The sequence below is a fragment of the Diorhabda carinulata genome, chromosome 6 (assembly GCF_026250575.1).
Source record: "Diorhabda carinulata isolate Delta chromosome 6, icDioCari1.1, whole genome shotgun sequence".
Lineage (NCBI taxonomy): Eukaryota > Metazoa > Arthropoda > Insecta > Coleoptera > Chrysomelidae > Diorhabda > Diorhabda carinulata.
The window spans coordinates 763,081-786,571 of record NC_079465.1 but is presented as its reverse complement, the minus strand read 5'-3'; the positions used below and the strand labels follow the sequence as shown (position 1 = coordinate 786,571).

At 34.5% G+C, this 23,491-nt stretch overlaps 1 protein-coding gene across 19 annotated transcripts in view; it reads right to left on the bottom strand.

Annotated features, from left to right (window-relative positions):
- Positions 1–23,491, bottom strand: part of LOC130895946 (F-actin-monooxygenase Mical) — a 60,467-nt gene that overhangs the window by 12,389 nt on the left and 24,587 nt on the right. For 3 of the 19 annotated variants that reach the window (XM_057803616.1, XM_057803613.1, XM_057803614.1), the window contains exons 8-21: positions 22,039–22,252; positions 20,839–21,715; positions 17,904–18,220; positions 17,544–17,809; positions 15,097–15,297; positions 14,166–14,405; positions 11,098–11,425; positions 10,702–10,853; positions 10,511–10,632; positions 8,294–8,511; positions 8,062–8,227; positions 6,681–6,853; positions 6,547–6,600; positions 5,436–5,554 (exon numbers count right to left, since the gene is read on the bottom strand). In XM_057803616.1, coding sequence (XP_057659599.1) covers positions 5,436–5,554; positions 6,547–6,600; positions 6,681–6,853; positions 8,062–8,227; positions 8,294–8,511; positions 10,511–10,632; positions 10,702–10,853; positions 11,098–11,425; positions 14,166–14,405; positions 15,097–15,297; positions 17,544–17,809; positions 17,904–18,220; positions 20,839–21,715; positions 22,039–22,252 — 3,447 coding nt within the window. Of the gene's footprint in view, positions 1–1,410; positions 5,555–6,546; positions 6,601–6,680; positions 6,854–8,061; positions 8,228–8,293; positions 8,512–10,510; positions 10,633–10,701; positions 10,854–11,097; positions 11,426–14,165; positions 14,406–15,096; positions 15,298–17,543; positions 17,810–17,903; positions 18,221–20,838; positions 21,716–22,038; positions 22,253–23,491 lie in introns of those variants that run through there. The other 16 variants (XM_057803609.1, XM_057803610.1, XM_057803629.1 and 13 more) reach the window with 10 other exon arrangements.

Here is a 23,491-nt window from a genome sequence, read left to right as displayed (position 1 = left end):
TGCCAAAGGAGTATTATTTTGACAGACAATCATTTTTTGTAATTTTTTTGCGGTACAATATTGAATGACAAGCAAATTTTTGGGGAAAAAAATATATAAAATGATTGTTGTCGGGAAATTTCCTTTGTTTTTATTAAACGTACCAATAGAGGGCTAAAAGTAAGCTGTGTTAACGATTTTAAATCATTTATATAACACACCTATATCACTAGAGCCCCTCGTTTATTATACGCCGAACCTAGCGCGCATGTAACTGTCAAAAAATTATAAGCACTTGACTAGTAGCGATTGCGCATGACGGGCAACGTTCCAACTAGTAATATAGGAGTACTATATGTGTTATAAATGCACAAATAAAATGAAACGACATTCATTTTCGAAAAACACATTTTCCACGGTAAAATTCCATATTTTCCGGTAATACTAACGGTGAAATTTATTAATTATAATTTATAATGGCGGAATTTGAGGTTAGTTACGTCGTAAAAGTAGAATTAACGACGTTAATACACGTGTGACGTCACTAAATTTGACAAAAACATTTTCACAAAACAAAATACGCAAAAATATAAATAAAGCGAAATAAAATCAACCACAAGGTCATTCGAGGACGGTTATAGCGTGATTTCATGATATTTCCACCGAGTAAAGGAATTGATTAATACAGGGAAAGTCATTATATAATACTAACGATTATTTTTACAATTTGTATTTTTATTCGGAAAAATTGTGGAAAATAAAACTTATTGACGTTAATTCGGAAAGTTTTTTTAGCGAAATAGTGAAATTAATGGGGTGAATTGAACACGTGACGTCACAAATTTTGACAAAAACATTTTCGCAAAACCAAAATACACAAAAACACAATAAAACCAACCCCAAGGTCATTCGAGCGCGGTTATAGCGTGTTTTCGTGATATTTGAACAAAGCAAAGCGTGAATAAGGTATCGAATAGTACAGGGCGAGTCATTATACATTACTAAAATAACACATTATTCGAATGATCGAATAGAAATGGAAATTTGAATCGTCGGATCAATATAAAAGTGACATGACCTATGAACGGACCAATAAAATGTCATAAAAGAAAAAGAAATGACGAAATTTTAGTCAATGATCACACCGTATCAGTGGAAACGGGTTATTAAAGCGAACGGTAGAGGTTAGGTTGCCACGTTTGACGTTTCATCACGCAATGACAATTGACAACGAACAATCCGTCATGCTATTTTTATCAAAATATTTAAACACCCTGTATGTATTTCGTGTGTTGAACAAGTTAATTTATTATGTTAAAACAACACTCACGTTAGCAATGGATTAGAATTAGATCGCAAATACATAAAAAATAAAAACGCAATTAGGCCACTCAGTATAATAATTACCTTTTGTTTTTTTTACCATTGCTTTAACGTGATTGTTGAGGCCGAGGCGACCCGAATCGTCAAAAAAGAAATTTCGGACAGGATCGGTGAACGCATTTTATATGAATACAAAAAAAACAAAACAAATTAAAACGTTCGAAAAGCAGGCGACACTGTACAATAAATTCACTCCGATTTTAAGAATAATTTCTACCCGTAAAAAATTCTACAAAATATAATTTTAAGTAAAAAAAAAAAAGTTATTGGATACAACAGTTTTCACTGTCGGAGTCTTTTTTGGATCGTCTGTTACTCGCCGAGGAACTGGAATCGGGAGAACTGGAAGGGAGGGAAACTTTCTGGGGTTTAGGTAGAGCGTAAGACGTAACCACCTCTTTTTTAACCCCACTTTTGTCGTCTCCTTTTCGTATCGGTAACGGCGAGGACGTTACCGATTTTTTTCGACGTTGCGGCACCGACGGGGGAACGTTTGAATTGTCTTCGGTTCTCGACTTCTGTCTAACGGGCCTTTGCGGCGGTACCGGATCGTCTTTTTTACGTTTATCAATTTTGGCGTACAAATCGTCCAAGTTTACTCGTTTGTTCACAATCGCCGAGTCGGTGGGTTCATCGGCGCAAGAAGTATCCGTCGATTCGACAGCTTTGGCAAAAGTCGACGCGCCAAATTCACCGATCGACAACGAAAGTGATTCCTCATCATCATCATCATCATCAACGTTTAACTGACAACAATCAACAACGGTTTCATTCGGAATAGTATTTTTAGTTTTATCAACACCAGCAGATTGTTTTGGTAACCAATTATTGGTCGTAGAATCTTCCTGCACCTTTAAACCATCTTCTTGTGTCAATTCTGAATTGTCGGTATCAAGATTTTCCACAACCAATTTATTTTTTGATATATTAACAGCTTTTTTGTTGGGCATCCCTTTTATTTCTTCATTGATATCATTAATTTCATCATTTGAACACAATTTGGTACTACCTCTAATAGTAGATTCTTCAAAATCGTATTTACGTGGAGGTTTATCCATTTTCAAGTTGTTTTTTTCAACCCTCTGTATAAAATAGTTTGTCTTAGGTATATCAAAAGTATTTTCGTTCGGTACTGTTGTTATTTCTTCACTGGTACTATCCTTGTTTGTTTCAAAACTTGTTCCTGGTCTCGAATTATTGTTTTTATATATTTTTTCTCTATTTTCTTTATTGATATCATTAATTTCATTACTTGAAGACAATTTGGTACCACCACTAATTGCAGATTCTTCAAAATCGTATTTACGTGGAGGTTTATCAATTTTTAAGTTGTTTTTTTCAACCCTCTGTAGAAAATAGTTTGTCTTGGGTATATCAAGAGCGTTTTCGTTCGGTACTGCTGTTATTTCTTCACTGGTACCATCCTTGTTTGTTTCAAAACTTGTTCCTGGTCTCGAATTATTGTTCTTATATATTTTTTCTTCATTTATATCATCAATTTTATCACATAAAGACAATTTGGTACTACCACTAATGGTAGTTTCTTTAATATCACATTTATTCAATTTTGAGTTATCTGGTTCAATATTTTGGTTGGTTTTGGGTATATTAGGATTATTTTTTTTAGGTACTACTTTTACTTCTTCATCGGTACTACTATTTTTGTTTTCTAAACTTGTCCCTGGTCTTGATATATTCGTTATATGATCTTTTTCTTTATTTTCATCACTTCTATCATCTATATTATCACTTGAAGATAATTTGGTACTGCCACTAATACTAGTTTCTTCAAAATAGTGTTTAGGTGGAGAATTATGTAATTTTGAATTGTCCCGTTCAAAATTCTGTATAAAAACATTGGATTTAGGTATATTAGGATCAATTTCATGGAGTTCTGTTTTTATTTTTTCATTAGTACTACTATTTTCACTTTGGAAACATTCTAAACTTGTCCCTGGTCTGAAATCATTCATTATACAATTTTTTTCTTCATTTTCATCATCATTATTATCTATATTTGTAGACAATTTGGTACTACAACTAATGGTAGTTTCGTTAATATCATTTTTATTTGGAGATTTATTCAACTTTGAGTTATCTGGTTCTATATTTCGGTTGCTTTCGCTTATATTAAGATAATTTCCGTAAAGTACTGCTTTAGTACTACTATTATTGCTTTCCGAACATTCCGAATTTGTCCCTGGCCCCGGATTATTTCTTATATAATCTTTTTCTTCACTTTTATCATTAATATCATCAATTTTATCATTCGAAGATGATGTAGTACCGTCATTGATTATATTAGCATCATTTTTATTATTTTCTGATTCTATTTCTTTATTGTTTGTTATTTTTTCACGTTTTTCGGGTTCGGTGAAATTATGAGAACGAGCAATGTTTTGCAACGTCGCCAATTCGTTGTCTAAAACGTTTAAAGGATTATTTAAATTTATATCGGAATTTTTTTCATTCAATTCCGATTTATTCCAAACAACATTTGAATCGTTATCAATCGATTCTTTATCTAATTTATCATATTGCGGATAAACTGTTGATGTTACTGACACTCTAGCGCCCCAATCTTCATATTTATCCCCTATGGATAAAAAAGTGTCTTGTACAAATTTTTCTAAATCGTCGAATGAATAATTTGACTCTCTTTTAGTATCGACAATTTTTTTTGGTTTCGTTTCGGGGTTGTTCTCGAATATTTTAATGGTATTTTTGATACCCTCGGGTTTCGGTTCGAAATTCAATTTCTCAATTTCTTTATCGACTTTACTGCTTCTTTGGGCGGTTTTCCTTAAAAAATTTTCGGCGGGGTTGTTTTTCGGTTTTTCCCTTATCGAAACGTTCCTTTTAGGTTCTTCCGGGGCGGTTTCGAATTTCCGTAACATCTTTTTAATATCCACTTTTTCTACGGCGTCCAAATCAACGGAGTTTCGGTTAACGACGTTTCTTTTAAAACGAATTTCAGTTTTCGATCTTTTCAAACCGAAAGATTTTTTATTATCCTCATCGTCGCTATCGGTACTGCTCTGTTTATGCAGTACTTTACCTAAAACTTGAGATTCGAACAGAGATAAACTATTTTTGGGTATTTTACTGATTATTTTATCGGAAAGATGAGGAGTTTTTAAACACCGTTCCAAATTGTTGTACTTAACCTCACTTAATGATCTACAAACTTTCCTATCGGGCGTATCGTGCTCCAATCCTTCCATCCAATTCAACAGATCGTCGATTTTTTCTTCGCTTTCTTTATCGATTGCTTCTTCGCATTCTTTATCTTTGGTTTCGGATTCTAAAGCTTTCAGTAGATCCTCTATGCTACTAGATACTTTTTCCGATTCTTCTTCTTGTTCTTCGGGTTCTAAATTAATTTTAAACTTGTTAGGATCTATGGGTTTCTTCAATTCGTCCTCGTTTGCTATTAAATTTTCTATATAGTTATCGATATCTTTCATATCTTCATCTTCCGGTTCAAAATTGAAGTTTTTAACTTCTTTAATTTCCTCCGAAGTTTCGGGTAAGCTGTGTTGTTTTATTAACGGTTTCGAAGGGGTTGGTTTCGGTGGTAAATTACTGATTCCGAAATATTTTTCTTTGTCCAGTTTATTAGTGTTAACTGCCACTTTAGGTTTCCCCACTTCTTTCGGGAGCGAAATTTTACTGGGGGTTCTTTTGATTATCAAAAGCGGTTGTGGTTCGGTGTTTTGAAATTTCGGAACGAATTCGGGACCGAAGGATTTTTTATCTTTGGAAGGTATAACGAAGTTCCTCAATACTTTTTTAGGTGTTAGCACGTCTACCGAAGTAGAACTTTTAGCCAGAGGATTATTTTGGAGGGTATTAGAAGGGTTTGGGATTTTCAATTTTCCAACTACTACGTTGGGATCGTTTATTTTATTCATATTCAGATCGAGATCGCCCGATTCGGCACTGTTATACTCCCCGGAATTTGCCGAAACGTTATCGGATGATCGGCTCGATGAAATTTTATCGGCGGCGGTATTGAGATCGCGATTGGAAACTATGTCGGGATAATTTAAATAGTTGAAAGATGATTTCACCTCTGTATCCGTGCCGGTGTCGGTATGAACGATGGGCGGTTCGACGCAAACTTCTTTTTTTCGCAATTCTCTAGCGCGGATTTCTTCTTCTCCCTCTGTTGCCGTTTCGGATTCGTCACCTAAAACATTAATATTCAATATATACCTTAGATTTTGATCTTTTATTTTTTATTGAAAAAAAAATACACGTCAACGTAATCTATGGTCGCGTTATAGGTTTTGCCACAAAATGGACGACATAACATTGAAAGTCTTCAAAGAAAAATTTTAAAACAGATTTTTGGTTACAATAGAAACTAATAGTATAAAAGGATAGGTCATTTGGAGGGTAGAAATTAATTAGAAACTACCCCATTTTTTTTTGAAAAAACATGAGGATTTATATTAGAAAATTGTTAAATTTAATTTGGGGGGTTGAATATAGTTAAAACCACCCCAATGTTTTCGTATTAGTTGATGTATATATTAAAAAGATCGAATTTCAGTTGGAGAAGAGGGTAGAAAATTAAATAACTCCCCCTAAAAAAATATTCCAGCGACACTTTTTAATTGTCTTCCAAAAATTTTATCGAAAAAACTACACTAGGGGTTCTATTGTAGATTGGGGTTGAAACGTTCCTTTTTATTTGTGGACTCTAATGCATAACAATCGGGGTTGAAATTTTCTTCAATCGCCCTCTTATGTCACCGATGCACCACGTTTAAGTTCCCTCGCGCGAAATTACAAATTTTGACAGTTATAATTCAAAATGTCTTCGCGCCATTTTTCTGTTGTCAGCTACTACACTATAGATGGCGCTTCAAGGAAAGTATTTAAATCGATTTTCCCACCTTTCTACGGGTAATATGAAAGTATCTAATTGTAAATCAAACTAATAGTATTATACGAGAGACGTCAAATAAACAAACCGACAAAAATATTTTTTTCTAGTACTTGTATTGAAACGATAGTAGATGGAAAAAAAACGACATAAAATGTTCGAATACAGTATTCATATTAAAAAAAAATATATATTTCACCCTGCAATTGAAATTCGTTGCAGTAATATGAGACATATAACGAACATAACAATGAAACGGAATTTGGACGGAACATTTTTTAAATACATACGCCTCAATAACCTCAACCTCATGAACGGCGTTAGCCCCATCAACTTCTTTATCACTGTTAAAAATAGAATAGAAAACTATCTAAAATCTCCAATTTAATGACAGAAAAAAATATGTCTAGAACGTCGTATTTACCATCTGAGCTGTCATAATAACTGGATTGATCGCTACTACTGTATTCGTCCGATTCCGAATGTCTTCTTCTTCTATAACTGTTCTTCCATCTTTCCGCCCATCTCAATGTTCCTTCTTTCGTCGGAGGTTGTTCTAAAGCGTCGTCGTATGCCTCGTCGTCACTGTCGGTATCACTGCAAACAACAAAAACTTTCTAAAATATCAAAACATCCAATCTACACATTAATCGGTGATCACACCTTCAAAAGTAAGCTCCCTTCATTAAACTAGAGCTATTTAATCACCTACTAGGCAATGGGCGCTAAGAAATTGGAACAGAAGAAGAAGTTAGCCCCTCCAGAGTCATTCGAACATCTACGAAGCAATGACAGTTGAAGAATAGGAACAAAAGAAGAAGAAGTAAGTCCGTTAATTGATCCGGGGCCAATCAGACATCTTCCAACCAATTTGAAGTAAAGAATGGGAATAACAGGAAGAAGAATTAACTCTCAACGTTGATCTAGAACCATTCGGACATCTATCAAGCAATGGGAATTGAAGAAAGGGAATAAAAGAAGAAGCAATAATCTCCTTTATTGATCTAAAGTCATTCAAACATCTACGAAGCAATGACAGTTGAAGAATAGGAACAAAAGAAGAAGAAGTAAGTCCGTTAATTGATCCGGGGCCATTCAGACATCTTCCAACCAATGGGAAGTAAAGAATGGGAATAGCAGAAGAAGAATTAAACCTCAACGTTGATCTAGAACCATTCGGACATCTATCAAGCAATGAGAATTGAAGAAAGGGAATAAAAGAAGAAGAAATAACCCCCTTTATTGATCCAAAGTCATCCAGACTTCTATCAAGCAAAATGGGATTTGAATAATGGGAATAATTAGCTCCTGGTGAATGATAGAAGGACTAAAACAGGTTGGATAATTGATTTTCTACTCAAATACTGGTTCCAAGTTCCTCTACCCTTTAGGGAATTACTGAGAGTATATTTTCCTTTCAGTTATCAGATGGGAAAAGTTCCCATTGACACTAATTGTTTCTGATAAAAAACCACTTCGAAATTGCGGCGTTTTAGTTCAAGGTTCTTAAGACCAGAACCGGTAATGGGCTTGTCAGCTCTTTGAGCCTTTCTTAGAGGAACTTACAGCTTATTTACTACCCTTTTCCCGTTATGACTATACACAATGTTTTGTTATCAGTATTTCGTCTCAAATCTACCACCACCTCACTCAATCATCTCAATCTCGGTCTTCTTCTGCTTCTTCTTCTTCTTGTCGGATGCCGGATCAATTTTTCTCATCACATATCGATGGTTAATGAATTATAAGGTTATGTAAGCAGTGTTGCCATATATAGAATTCAGTTATTCAATTATTTTATTTACCTTATGCTCGAAGAATCATCTTCAGTGTCATCTAATTCGGCACAAGAAGCACCGAAGTTTTTATCCGTCCATTCGTCTTCGTCTATCTGATTGAGGGAATCTTCTTGGTCCGAAGAAACGTGTCCGGAAGATAGATTAGAAAATTCAATTCGTTCTGGGGTTTGAACTGTAACAAAATTATAAAAAATATTAATCAAAAAAAAAAATACGAGGAGGTAATTTTTTTTTATACCTTTATCTAATAGATCGACTCCCGCAATACCAGACAGCGATTTTTTATCCGGACTAGATCTTTCCGTACGTTTCGTCGAAGGTTTCCTAGTTACCCTTGCAGTCGGTATTTCTCCCATCATACCGAAATGTTGTAAACAGAAAAATCTGTATCCGTATAAACCGTCGCGATCAAACGTGTACGATCCGAGACGTAATTGCACATGACAATATTGACATCTGGAAAAGCAGAAACGTTTTTTTAATAATTTCCTTAGTACTCAATCCCTTTTTGCTTCTATGGGAGCTCCACTTTTTCTCCAAAGGTTACAATAAGTTGATGAAACTTTGATTATTGACCTAATGGAAGAAACACTTCAAAAATTCTTCCCCAATCCAACTGTATCCGATTCAGAATGGAAATAGAAAAACCCATATTTACTATTAACCTTGTGATGAGAAAGTATTTCGCGGTCCCTACCACAATTCCATTTACTCCAACCCCAAACCCCAACAAAAATTCATTTCAACATAAGTCAAACCAATCAATGTGTTATCATCAGGACACAAGAGCATCTGGTCACTGTTATGAGTCTTTAGACCAACTTTGTGTCCAAAACGATACACAATTTTGTTCAAATCGAAACCATCGCGTAGTAAGACACTTTAAACCCCAACTAGAAACTCGTTTTACCGATTCCCAACGAAAAGCGCGGAGTATACAACCCCTCGCTTACATTTTTATTGTTTTTGTATAGGTCAAACAAAGCAATGTATCTACCTGAGGACACAAGAGCATCTGGTCACTGTTACGAGTCTTTAGACCAACTTTGTGTCCAAAACGATACACAATTTTGTTCAAATCGAAACCATCGCGTAGTAAGACACTTTAAACCCCAACTAGAAACTCGTTTTACCGATTCCCAACGAAAAGCGCGGAGTATACAACCCCTCGCTTACATTTTTCTTGTTTTTGTATAGGTCAAACAAAGCAATGTATCTACCTGAGGACACAAGAGCATCTGGTCACTGTTACGAGTCTTTAGACCAACTTTGTGTCCAAAACGATACACAATTTTGTTCAAATCGAAACCATCGCGTAGTAAGACACTTTAAACCCCAACTAGAAACTCGTTTTACCGATTCCCAACGAAAAGCGCGGAGTATACAACCCCTCGCTTACATTTTTCTTGTTTTTGTATAGGTCAAACAAAGCAATGTATCTACCTGAGGACACAAGAGCATCTGGTCACTGTTACGAGTCTTTAGACCAACTTTGTGTCCAAAACGATACACAATTTTGTTCAAATCGAAACCATCGCGTAGTAAGACACTTTAAACCCCAACTAGAAACTCGTTTTACCGATTCCCAACGAAAAGCGCGGAGTATACAACCCCTCGCTTACATTTTTATTGTTTTTGTATAGGTCAAACAAAGCAATGTATCTACCTGAGGACACAAGAGCATCTGGTCACTGTTACGAGTCTTTAGACCAACTTTGTGTCCAAAACGATACACAATTTTGTTCAAATCGAAACCATCGCGTAGTAAGACACTTTAAACCCCAACTAGAAACTCGTTTTACCGATTCCCAACGAAAAGCGCGGAGTATACAACCCCTCGCTTACATTTTTATTGTTTTTGTATAGGTCAAACAAAGCAATGTATCTACCTGAGGACACAAGAGCATCTGGTCACTGTTACGAGTCTTTAGACCAACTTTGTGTCCAAAACGATACACAATTTTGTTCAAATCGAAACCATCGCGTAGTAAGACACTTTAAACCCCAACTAGAAACTCGTTTTACCGATTCCCAACGAAAAGCGCGGAGTATACAACCCCTCGCTTACATTTTTCTTGTTTTTGTATAGGTCAAACAAAGCAATGTATCTACCTGAGGACACAAGAGCATCTGGTCACTGTTACGAGTCTTTAGACCAACTTTGTGTCCAAAACGATACACAATTTTGTTCAAATCGAAACCATCGCGTATTAAGACACCTTAAACCCCACTAGAAACTCGTTTTCCAATTAAAAGCGCGGGGAACACAGATTTTTGATATTCTTATATAGGTCAAACAAAGCAATGTATGCACCTGAGAACATACGAACATTTGGTGTCTGTTAATCCAAATTGGGACACGATAAAATCGTCGCTTATTTAAGTTTAGAATAATTTATGTGGATAAATAAATACTCACAATTTTTTTGATGGTAAACGTGATAGTTGTACTTACTTGAAACATCCGTGGTGGAAAAATTTCCCTTCGGCCGATAAACGTTCCATTAGATAAACGCGTTTGTTGCAAAAATGACAAAATTGCGACGCGTTCTGTGTCGGTAAAATCAACTGTCGATTCTAAACGACGAAACAATAAACGTCATAACATAGTAATTAAGACAAAGTAGTCGATTCAAATATTCTTACCGTTCTTTCAGGAGGTTTAGCTTCCGCCGGTATATTTTTAACCAATTTTTCGGCGATTGTAGCGACTTTTTTTTGTCCTAATTCTCTTACGGTTCCTTCTTTCAATTTCTGATCCAAATTTCTTATACTCCTATCTATGTCGGCGAATTTCGCTACAAAACAATTCAAACCCTTAAAATTCGGGAACAAAAACAAAAAAAAAGTTTACTGGGAGACCTTTGGTTGGCTCGATTGAGTGTGAGGCAAAAGAGCTTCTCCAAAAGTAACTATTTACCAGGTTTAGCTACCAATGAAGAACTTCGAAGACTGTACGATGGCATAGAACCTTTATGGTGACTTGTACGGGGTAAGGGAACTCGGGAAAAAAGGCGAATAGCCCTCGTAGACGTTACTAACCTTCTTCGCTATTCTGTCTGTCCAAATGTTTCTTTTCCATTTTGGTCTGTCTAGCCAAAAACTGTTCCTTGCTCCATTTCGGTACTTTTTCTTTGTCGATGGCTTTAGACGGTTTTCCCATTTTGTTTTCCATGATTTTCTTTTCGATTTCTTTGATATTCCAATCCGACGTTTCGATTTTACCTATGGCCCTTAATAAATCTTTGGGTTTCTTTTCCACCGGTTGCGGTTGTCGCCATTTGCTTTCCAAATTTTTTATTTTAGCTGCGATGTCTTCGTCTTTGCCGCCGCTGCGCGACGATAATTGGCTCGGTTTGTTTTCGTGATCCTGTATGCGAAAAAAGAAAACAATTTAAATAAATATACGATGTTAAAACGTCGATTCAATATTAGTAAGAAACATATTTTCTTTGATTAGTCAAAACGTTCGGATAAATATAGTGAAATTGTATGCTACGGACATTTCCTTCGATGAACTGACCACCCAAAAGTCATGATTTCATTCCTCTCGACTATATTTTTGAAAAATATACAAATTTGTTAAACCCGAAGTAAAAATGTGTCATTAGGGTGATTTTTTATTTTTGATCGATACATTTTATGTACTTACGACAACATATACGAGGTGTGATCAAAAAATACGGTAAATTATATCAGTAAAATCAAAATTATTTATGGCAACAATTCAGGACTAGATTTCATACACCTGCCCTTCTAAATATCAATAATTGGATCGAAACGTTTCCTTTTTTGATATATTGTAGTTACATGGTGCTAAATCTGTCGTGTAATGTGGATACGGATAAACCAGAAATTGTTTAGCTACCCGAAACTTTCAACTTTTCGTACAGTCCGTTGTCATATTGAAATAAAAAACTTTTGACCCTTTTCCAGGTTTCATTGTATGTCTCCTTGTACATTTTTTATAATGAAAAGTGTCGTACATGATCTACGTTTTATGGCGGACATTATTTCACTGGAATAGACATAGTAGCAGGGTGAAAAATCACGTTTTTTAAAATGAAAAGTGTCGTACATGATGTACGTTTCATGGCGGACATTATTTCACTGAAACGGATATAGTAGTAGGGTGAAAAATCAAGTTTATTATAATGGAAAGTGTCGTACATGATCTACGTTTTATGGCGAACATTATTTCACTGGAATAGACATAGTAGCAGGATGAAAAATCAAGTTTATTATAATGAAAAGTGTCGTACATGACCGACGTTTCACGGCGGACATTATTTCACTGGAATAAACATAGTAGCAGGGTGAAAAATCACGTTTTTTAAAATGAAAAGTATCATACATGATGTACGTTTCATGGCGGACATTATTTCACTGAAACGGATATAGTAGTAAGGTGAAAAATCAAGTTTATTATAATGGAAAGTGTCGTACATGATCTACGTTTTATGGCGAACATTATTTCACTGGAATAGACATAGTAGCAGGATGAAAAATCACATTTTTTAAAATGAAAAGTGTCGTACATGATATACGTTTCATGGCGGACATTATTTCACTGAAACGGATATAGTAGTAGGGTGAAAAATCAAGTTTATTGTAATGGAAAGTGTCGTACATGATCTACGTTTTATGGCGGACATTATTTCACTGGAATAGACATAGTAGCAGGGTGAAAAATCACGTTTTTTAAAATGAAAAGTGTCGTACATGATGTACGTTTCATGGCGGACATTATTTCACTGAAACGGATATAGTAGTAGGGTGAAAAATCAAGTTTATTATAATGGAAAGTGTCGTACATGACCGACGTTTCACGGCGGACATTATTTCACTGGAATAAACATAGTAGCAGGGTGAAAAATCACGTTTTTTAAAATGAAAAGTATCATACATGATGTACGTTTCATGGCGGACATTATTTCACTGAAACGGATATAGTAGTAAGGTGAAAAATCAAGTTTATTATAATGGAAAGTGTCTTACATGATCTACGTTTTATGGCGAACATTATTTCACTGGAATAGACATAGTAGCAGGATGAAAAATCACATTTTTTAAAATGAAAAGTGTCGTACATGATATACGTTTCATGGCGGACATTATTTCACTGAAACGGATATAGTAGTAGGGTGAAAAATCAAGTTTATTGTAATGGAAAGTGTCGTACATGATCTACGTTTTATGGCGGACATTATTTCACTGGAATAGACATAGTAGCAGGGTGAAAAATCACGTTTTTTAAAATGAAAAGTGTCGTACATGATGTACGTTTCATGGCGGACATTATTTCACTGAAACGGATATAGTAGTAGGGTGAAAAATCAAGTTTATTATAATGGAAAGTGTCGTACATGACCGACGTTTCACGGCGGACATTATTTCACTGGAATAAACATAGTAGCAGGGTGAAAAATCACGTTTTTTAAAATGAAAAGTATCATACATGATGTACGTTTCATGGCGGACATTATTTCACTGAAACGGATATAGTAGTAGGGTGAAAAATCACGTTTTTTAAAATGAAAAGTGTCGTACATGATGTACGTTTTAAGGGCGGACATTATTTCACTGAAACGGATATAGTAGCAGGGTGAAAAATCACGTTTATTATAATGAAAAGTGTCATACATGACCGACGTTTCATGGCGGACATTATTTCACTGAAACGGATATAGTAGCAGGGTGAAAAATCACGTTTTTTAAAATGAAAAGTGTCGTACATGATGTACGTTTTAAGGGCGGACATTATTTCACTGAAACGGATATAGTAGTAGGGTGAAAAATCAAGTTTATTATAATGAAAAGTGTCGTACATGACCGACGTTTCACGGCGGACATTATTTCACTGGAATAGACATAGTAGCAGGGTGAAAAATCACATTTTTTAAAATGAAAAGTGTCGTACATGACCGACGTTTCATGGCGGACATTATTTCCGGTAGAATATCGTACATACAATTTCTCTATACCTTATTTGATATTCGATATAATACGTGAAAATAAAACTCGTTTTAGTTATTTCACACCAAATACTATTAAATTTTCTTTTTTTAGTGAAAATAAGCTCACAACAATCACATTTTGAAAAATCTTACTGGGACGTATGTGAATTGTTTTTCTAAATCTTTGACTCGGTCTTGGAACTTGGGCGCCGTTTGCCTATACAAAAATATCGAATAATCTTCAAACGGTTGTGAATCCGGTTTAGCGTTGGCCCGAAGCATCTGCATACTTTTTAGAAACTGTTCGGTTTGTAATTTTCTTTGTATGCGTCTTTTATGTTGTCGTTCCATTCGATTGGCGGCTATTTCTTCCAGCATCTTCTGTCGTTCTTCCTTCATATTTAAAATCGTTTAATACACACATTTTAATGAACCGAATAAAATAAATAAAAGTCTGAGACGTTTTTAGACGTTAGGAAGGCATTTGACGAGGTTTATTATATAAAATCGAAAACAAACCAAAATAATGAAAATTATTGAGTTTATTTTAGAGAAAAATATTCTCAAAGCATCATTCTACGTTGAAATAAATCAGGATAGCTCTAATTTGTACCGTTTCCGAGATACAAGGCGTTAAAGTTTTGCGTTTCATAATTTTTACATCAACAACTATTCCGTTAATTATTCGAAATAAAACTTCGAAATATCGACTTAATTTTTTTACTTCTAAGTATTAAATATATAATTTTGAAAACCATACTGCTCAGAATTAATGATACAATCTAAAATAAAGAGAAAAATCCCCAATAATCCTGCTTCTAAAAATCCATTCAAGAAAAAATTCCACATCTGGAAAAAAAAGGGAATTAGGATAAAGTTATTGGGATTGATGTTAAAAATGCTGAAAATAATTTCAATTTCATTATTTTTAGCATTTGAGGATCAGAAATAAAAAAAATCCTCTTCTTGGGAGTCCACAGGATCAGCCGTGTTTCCAATTCGCTGCTGTAGGGCTTGGGAAGAGGTCAGGTACGTTAGGAAAAAAAAGAAGAAGACAGTGACAGTTGTGAGTAGAAGAACTTACCACATTGGCGCCGACTTTTTCCAAAGTTCTTCGTTTTCTCGGTTTCCTATCGATACTGTTCGCCTTCTGAGTAGACTGATCCGCATGTTTGTGCTTGTGCCTACTGGAAGGTCTGTTAGGAAGTATAGTCACCGGTGCGATCGAGGTTTTTATCGTTTTGAAGGATAATTCGCTTTTTTTGTTCGTTTCAATGGGTAACTCCTAAGGAAATCAAAAAAATAATAATAATTTGTAATTGTCTCGTTTTACAATTCCATTCGATTCTAAAACGACCATCACAAACCGATGCATAAAAGGAAAAAAAAGATTATTCGCCATGTTAGTCAATTCTTCTTCATTTTCACCAAAAAAAAAAAGGAAATTGGAGTAATTAAACGTCAAAATATAACGCTGTACAGCCTTTCTAGACATATTTCAAGCCTTTGATAAGGTAAGACAAAAAGGCTTATGAGTCAAACTAAAAAAAATAACTTCCTGGTCCCAACAATCGGTTGCTTGGATCGTATTTAGTATAAAGACACTTCCTTATGAAACATGACGCCATTCAAAACGATTCTAATAGGAATAGAAGAAGATGGACTAAAAATAACACCCTCAAAATAAGTGAGATACTTAATGTACGCCATAGACAAACAGTAATCTAACAGTAGAGTTACTATAAAAACCATGACTGGTGTCTATGGTTCCTATCTCGATTCGTTTTATTGAATCGATTCTATCTCGATCCGTTAATAATCGATTTTCGATTCCTTCGAACGATTATAAATCATTTTCGATTCTTCTAAAATTGTTTTCAATGTTTCCAATGCCATTTTCTAATTATAAAAACACTTTTTCATCATTTTTTGTGACGTTAACGGAATATATGACAATTTTGACGTTAATGTTTACACAAAAAGTGATAAAACATCCATTTGGAGTAGCGTCCACCACTAGGGGTTTTCGATTCGTTTCCTTAAATCGATTCTGTGTCGTTCCAATCATAATCGATCTCGATTCGTTTCCTTAAATCGATTCTGTATCGTTCCAATCATAATTCTTCTCGATTCATTTCCTTAAATCGTTTCTGTGTCGTTCTAATCATAATCGATCTCGATTCGTTTCCTTAAATCGATTCTGTATCGTTCCAATCATAATCGATCTCGATTCGTTTTCTCAAATCGATTCTATATCATTCCAATCATAATCGATCTCGATTCGTTTCCTCAAATCGATTCTGTGTCGTTCTAATCATAATCGATCTCGATTCGTTTTCTCAAATCGATTCCATCTCGTTCCAATCATAATCGATCTCGATTCGTTTTCTCAAATCGATTCTATATCATTCCAATCATAATCGATCTCGATTCGTTTCCTTAAATCGATTCTGTGTCGTTCTAATCATAATCGATCCCGATTCGTTTTCTCAAATCGATTCCATCTCGTTCCAATCATAATTCTTCTCGATTCATTTCCTTAAATCGTTTCTGTGTCGTTCTAATCATAATCGATCTCGATTCGTTTCCTTAAATCGATTCTGTATCGTTCCAATCCTAATTCTTCTCGATTCGTTTCCTTAAATCGATTCTGTATCGTTCCAATCCTAATTCTTCTCGATTCGTTTCCTTAAATCGATTCTGTATCGTTCCAATCATAATCGATCTCGATTCGTTTCCTTAAATCGATTCTGTATCGTTCCAATCATAATTCTTCTCGATTCATTTCCTTAAATCGTTTCTGTGTCGTTCTAATCATAATCGATCTCGATTCGTTTCCTTAAATCGATTCTGTATCGTTCCAATCATAATCGATCTCGATTCGTTTTCTCAAATCGATTCTATATCGTTCCAATCATAATCGATCTCGATTCGTTTCCTTAAATCGATTCTGTATCGTTCCAATCATAATCGATCTCGATTCGTTTTCTCAAATCGATTCCATCTCGTTCCAATCATAATTCTTCTCGATTCATTTCCTTAAATCGTTTCTGTGTCGTTCTAATCATAATCGATCTCGATTCGTTTTCTCAAATCGATTCTATATCGTTGCAATTATAATTGTTTATCGATTCGTTTCCTTAAATCGATTTTATCTCGATCCAATAGTAATCGATGTCGATTGGTTTTCTTCTGGTTCCGTTAATAATCGATTTCGATTCTTTTAAATTGTTTTTGAAGCAATTTTCTAACCTCAAAGGCACTTTTCGATTATTTTTGTTTTATTATCGTTTCGACGTTAGTCCTTTTAGTTGTTTCACCACTTTTTCGACCTAAACAGCACAGCACGTCCGCGTAATTGTGTTGGTTTGGTATCGGAAATTCCCCCCAACCTAACCTAAAAAATGTTTCGTTTCTAATCATTATTTATTCCGGATCGATCGATAGGGGTTTAGAAGAGACAAAAATCGTAAAAGTACACGACCCCGATCGAATTCAAAAATAAATAAAAAAAAAATCGAAAATAATTACGCAGTTATCGCCTATGGCGGTTTCTTCTCCTTCCACGATGACGGAAAACTGTTTCGGCGGCGCCGAGATCGACTTCAAAGCTGGGGGATGTTGAAACGGCGAATACTGCGAAAATTTCGACAGCGTCCTCACCGATTTGTTATTTAAATTTTTCATTTTCTCGGCGAAATTTTCCTCGGACGTTTTCGTTAATTTGCCGCCGACGAAATTCACCACGTCGGTGCGTTCCTCCACCACGATACCCTGGTACTGATCCATCTTCGATACTAGGACAACAATCGAGGAATCAAATAAAAAATTTTTCATTTAAAACGAAACGGCGCTTCCGCTACCGATTTTTTTTTGATTGGGGTTGTTTACCTGAAGTTATATCGGTAACTTTGCCGTTCGATACGACGGTCTCCGCGTCGGTATCGGCTCGGATGTTTTCCTGGCTCAGAAAATCGTTCGAGGTTATCCAATGGGAAACTCTACTGTAAATTTGATTCGACATCCCGTTCCCATCGATCATGATCTTAGACAGAAATTTTTTTCGACGACACTCCGATTTTATGTGACATTTACGGTTCTCCTCATGTCCGTCAAAGTCACGGCAACGCGATTTCATGTTCGATATACGGGGCGGAACGAAAATGTCGTTCGCGCGCAGGAGATTTTCGTCGGACAAAACTTTTTTACTAGAAAAAAATAAAAGAAAAAAAAATAATTCGGTGGTGTTTTAAATGTACCCCGGGCGGGCAAATGAAAACGGTCGTTTGCTATATCTCAGGATAGGATTATATTATAGCTCCGGGGGAAAACAATATAATAAAAGTGAGAAACATTTCCGTTACTAGAGGGCGTATTTGAAAATATTTAATTGAAGAAGAAATCTTTTTTTAATATCATCCAATTACGTCCGTACTTTATATACGATAAATCGAATTTTTCTAAATGTATTTTAGTACTTGAACGCATATTACCGTGAAAATTTTGAGGTTAGGAAAAAATACCCGGAATACTTTTTTGTAGAGAATTTCGTGCTCTACAATTTTTGCTCCGGTACTTTTTTTCGAATTTCTCGTAGTTTTCGAGTTATTCACGATTCAAAATATTTTCGAGCGTTCAAACCCATTTTATAATGGAAATTTTGAGGTTAGGAAAAAATACCCGGAATAGTTTTTTGTAGAGAATTTCGTGCTCTACAATTTTTGCTCCGGTACTTTTTTTCGAATTTCTCGTAGTTTTCGAGTTATTCACGATTCAAAATATTTTCGAGCGTTCAAACCCATTTTATAATGGAAATTTTGAGGTTAGGAAAAAATACCCGGAATACTTTTTTGTAGAGAATTTCGTGCTCTACAATTTTTGCTCCGGTACTTTTTTTCGAATTTCTCGTAGTTTTCGAGTTATTCACGATTCAAAATATTTTCGAGCGTTCAAACCCATTTTATAATGGAAATTTTGAGGTTAGGAAAAAATACCCGGAATACTTTTTTGTAGAGAATTTCGTGCTCTACAATTTTTGCTCCGGTACTTTTTTTCGAATTTCTCGTAGTTTTCGAGTTATTCACGATTCAAAATATTTTCGAGCCAACAAACCCATTTTATAATGAAAATTTTGAGGTTATGAAAAAATACCTGGGATACTTTTTTGTAGAGAATTTAGTACTTTACATTTTTTACTTTAGTATTTTTTTCGAATTACTCATAGTTTTCGAGTTATTCGCGATTCAAAACATTTTTGAGCGTTCAAACCCATTTTATTATGAAAATTTTGAGGTTAGGGAAAATGTTTAATGACCAATCTGTACAGAAATTTATGCTGTACATTTTTTGTTTCAGTAATTTTTTTCGAATTCCTCATAATTTTCGAGTTATTCGCGTTTCAAAATATTTTTGAGTATATAAACCCATTTTAAGGTGAAAATTTTGAGGTTATGAACAAATACCTGGAATACTTTTTTGTAGAGAATTTAGTACTTTACATTTTTTGCTTTAGTATTTTTTTCGAATTACTCATAGTTTTCGAGTTATTCAGGATTCTAAATATTTTCGAGCGTTCAAACCCATTTTATAATGGAAATTTTGAGGTTAGGAAAAAATACCTGGAATACTTTTTTGTAGAGAATTTCGTGCTCTACAATTTTTGCTCCGGTACTTTTTTTCGAATTTCTCGTAGTTTTCGAGTTATTCACGATTCAAAATATTTTCGAGCCAACAAACCCATTTTATAATGAAAATTTTGAGGTTATGAAAAAATACCTGGGATACTTTTTTGTAGAGAATTTAGTACTTTACATTTTTTACTTTAGTATTTTTTTCGAATTACTCATAGTTTTCGAGTTATTCGCGATTCAAAACATTTTTGAGCGTTCAAACCCATTTTATTATGAAAATTTTGAGGTTAGGGAAAATGTTTAATGACCAATCTGTACAGAAATTTATGCTGTACATTTTTTGTTTCAGTAATTTTTTTCGAATTCCTCATAATTTTCGAGTTATTCGCGTTTCAAAATATTTTTGAGTATATAAACCCATTTTAAGGTGAAAATTTTGAGGTTATGAACAAATACCTGGAATACTTTTTTGTAGAGAATTTAGTACTTTACATTTTTTGCTTTAGTATTTTTTTCGAATTACTCATAGTTTTCGAGTTATTCAGGATTTTAAATATTTTCGAGCGTTCAAACCCATCTTATAATGGAAATTTTGAGGTTAGGAAAAAATACCTAGGATACTTTTTTGTAGAGAATTTCATGCTCTACAATTTTTATTCCGTTCCTTTTTTTCGAATTCTTCATAGTTTTCGAGATATTCACAACTCAAAATTTTTTTGAGTTTAGAGTCCCAAAATTTCGAAAAAACCGTGCGCGCAATCTTGTTCGAGTTGCTACTAACACGTGATTTTCGCCAATATTTCGTACTGCCGAACAAAAACACTTTCAAATAACATAAAAAACGCATACCAAGCAGAACCGGACTTACAAACATTTGTTCAAACAAGGTTCCCACTCTCCCCTACCTTTTATTCGAAAAGATATACTAAACCTTCCGAAATAATGAAAAATGTTCAAAACTTGTCGAATAATTCGATTATGGCATATAAAGCACCACTTTAGTGGATAAATTTTCGAAAATTTTTCTTTTTTGATTCCATATTTTCAAATACGCCATCTAGCGGCGTACCTAAAATTCTGTAAATAATTTCCACGCATTTTGTTATAATTTTTTCCCCCTAAGAAATGTCCCACAACCGTTATTAGTCGCCCACCCGGATACGGGGTATCCTAACCGAATACAGGGTCTGCCATACCTGTGGCACAGTTTCTCAGTGTAGTTATTAATTTCGATTTTGGACGAAATACTCAAAAAATCAACGGGTTCGATGTACTCTATTGTTTGCACCGTCAGTTTGTTATCAATTTTCTCGTACACGCGAATCTTGAGTCGTTTGTTTGATTTCGGTTGACATCCGGGTGATTCATTTTTCGAAATTTCAATTTCATTATCGAAAATAACATTAGATGGCGGATTTTCCTCGTTCTCCTCCAATTTAAATCCAATAGGTATCACAATATCGGTAGAAATATTTTTATCCAATTTTTTCTTTTCACTAGTATCAACGTTTCGGACCGTCGTTACTCCATCTTCAGTTTTTATCAATTCGTCATCAGTTTCTAGGTTATTTTTGTCAATATCTTCAACGGTTTTTTTTGAAACTGTGATTTTTTCTTTTGTAATCATCTCATTTTTTATATCATCAACATCTGTAACTGTTTCTTCATTTTTATCAATTTTATCAAAAGATTTTTTAATGATTTCTTCTTTATTATCAATTTTGGACGAAATATGTCCATTATCATCATTTATGGTATTAAAAAATTCGATTTTATTTCCAAAAACGGTATTTTCAAAATAGAATAATTTTCTTTTAAATAAAATATGCTCCAGGACTTTTCTAAATTCCTTTTCACGATAATATATTAATTTATCTTCGTTGGAACGCTTCTTTGTCGAATTATTTATTTTCGATTTTATATCACGTTTTCTTCTTTCTCGATTTTCCACTTGACCATCGCTACTCGAAGACGCCCCCTTGACGCATTTTTTCTTTTTAGTTTTCCTTTTTCTTTTGGTTTTGTGAGTAGATTTTTTCATAATTAAATCATTGCGAAGAACATCAGGATGTCCTACAAATATTTTTCAATAGAGTAAATACGATCAGACAAATATTTCAATTTTCAAATTAATTTTCGACTTTTCCTTAATTTTTTGCACGCTTTAGTTTTTTTTTGTGATGATTCTACCCTTAATCCATCGCTATTGGACACACCGTGTCCTAAACCGACAACCGGTTCCGGAATATACAAAATATTTACTAAAATATTATTTTTTTTTTTAAATTTACACCCTTTGGTTGGCGAAAAAAAAAATATGTAACGAGTGGAGGTTATAAAGGTGCAAAAATACCAGTGGATTTCGATAAATTATAATTTTTTTTATTTATTATTACCTGATTTATGGGATTCGGTTATCGAAACTACAGAAAAATTCTGTTGGCTCAAAGCAACGCATTTTTTTCTGAAATTATTCGTTGTTTTCACTTCTGAATGATACGCTAGGAAACATTTCTTACAAGGACTCCGTTTTTTGGTCGAATTGAAGGGGGTACAACAGCATTTTATACAAGTTATTGGTGACATCGAACGGTTGTTTCGATGACAATTCTAAAATTTTGGATTAATTCGGTTAAAATTATATTTTTCAATGGGATAATTTGTGTTTTCCTTTATTGGGACACTCTGAAATCAGAAAGTGAACAAATTGAGAGATTGAATAAAAAAATAAACACTCGAAGACCAAAAAGTGGGCAAATCGAAACCCCGAAACCTCTTCCGAACAGAAAAAGGCCAAATTGAGACCTTTAACCTTTATAAGACTAAAAAATAGATAGTCTAGGATCAACAAGTAGACAGATCGAGACTCTGAAGTTCTATCAGGCCAAAAAGTTGGTAGATTATGACCTTGGACCCTTTTCTCATTAAAAAGTAGTGTCTTTAAGATCAGAAAGTACTCAAATTGAGACCCTGAATCGTTACCAGACCAGAAAATGGTAAGATTAGGACCTTCAACTTTTATTAGACCAAAAAATAGACACTCCAAGACTAGAAAGTGGTGAGATTATCACCTTGGACCTTTATTATACCATAAAAAAGACAGTTTGAAACTAAAAAGTTGGAATATCAGCCTTCTTTACATCAAAAAATAGACAATTTGAATCCATATTGAAATCCTGAACGCTTATCAGATCAGAAAATGGTCAGATTGTGATCCTGAATCTTTATTAGGCCAGAACGTGGACAGATTATGACCTTAAACCTTCTCAGCCTTCTTTAAACCAAAAAATAGACACTCCAAGACCAGAAACTGGTCGGATTGTGATCCCGAATCTTTATCAGACCAGAACGTGGACAGATTATGACCTTAAACTTTTATTACACCAAAAATAGATACTTTGAGACCAAAAAGTAGACATATCGAAACCATCAGCCTTCTTTAAACCTAAAAATAGACACTCCAAGGCCAGAAACTGGTCAGATTGTGATCCCGAATCTTAATCAGACTAGAACGTGGACAGATTATGACCTTAAACCTTTATTACACCAAAAATAGATACTTTGAGACCAAAAAGTAGACATATCGAAACCATCAGCCTTCTTTAAACCTAAAAATAGACACTCCAAGGCCAGAAACTGGTCAGATTGTGATCCCGAATCTTAATCAGACCAGAACGTGGACAGATTATAACCTTAAACCTTTATTACACCAAAAATAGATACTTTGAGACCAAAAAGTAGACATATCGAAACCATCAGCCTTCTTTAAACCTAAAAATAGACACTCCAAGGCCAGAAACTGGTCAGATTGTGATCCCGCATCTTTATCAGACTAGAACGTGGACAGAT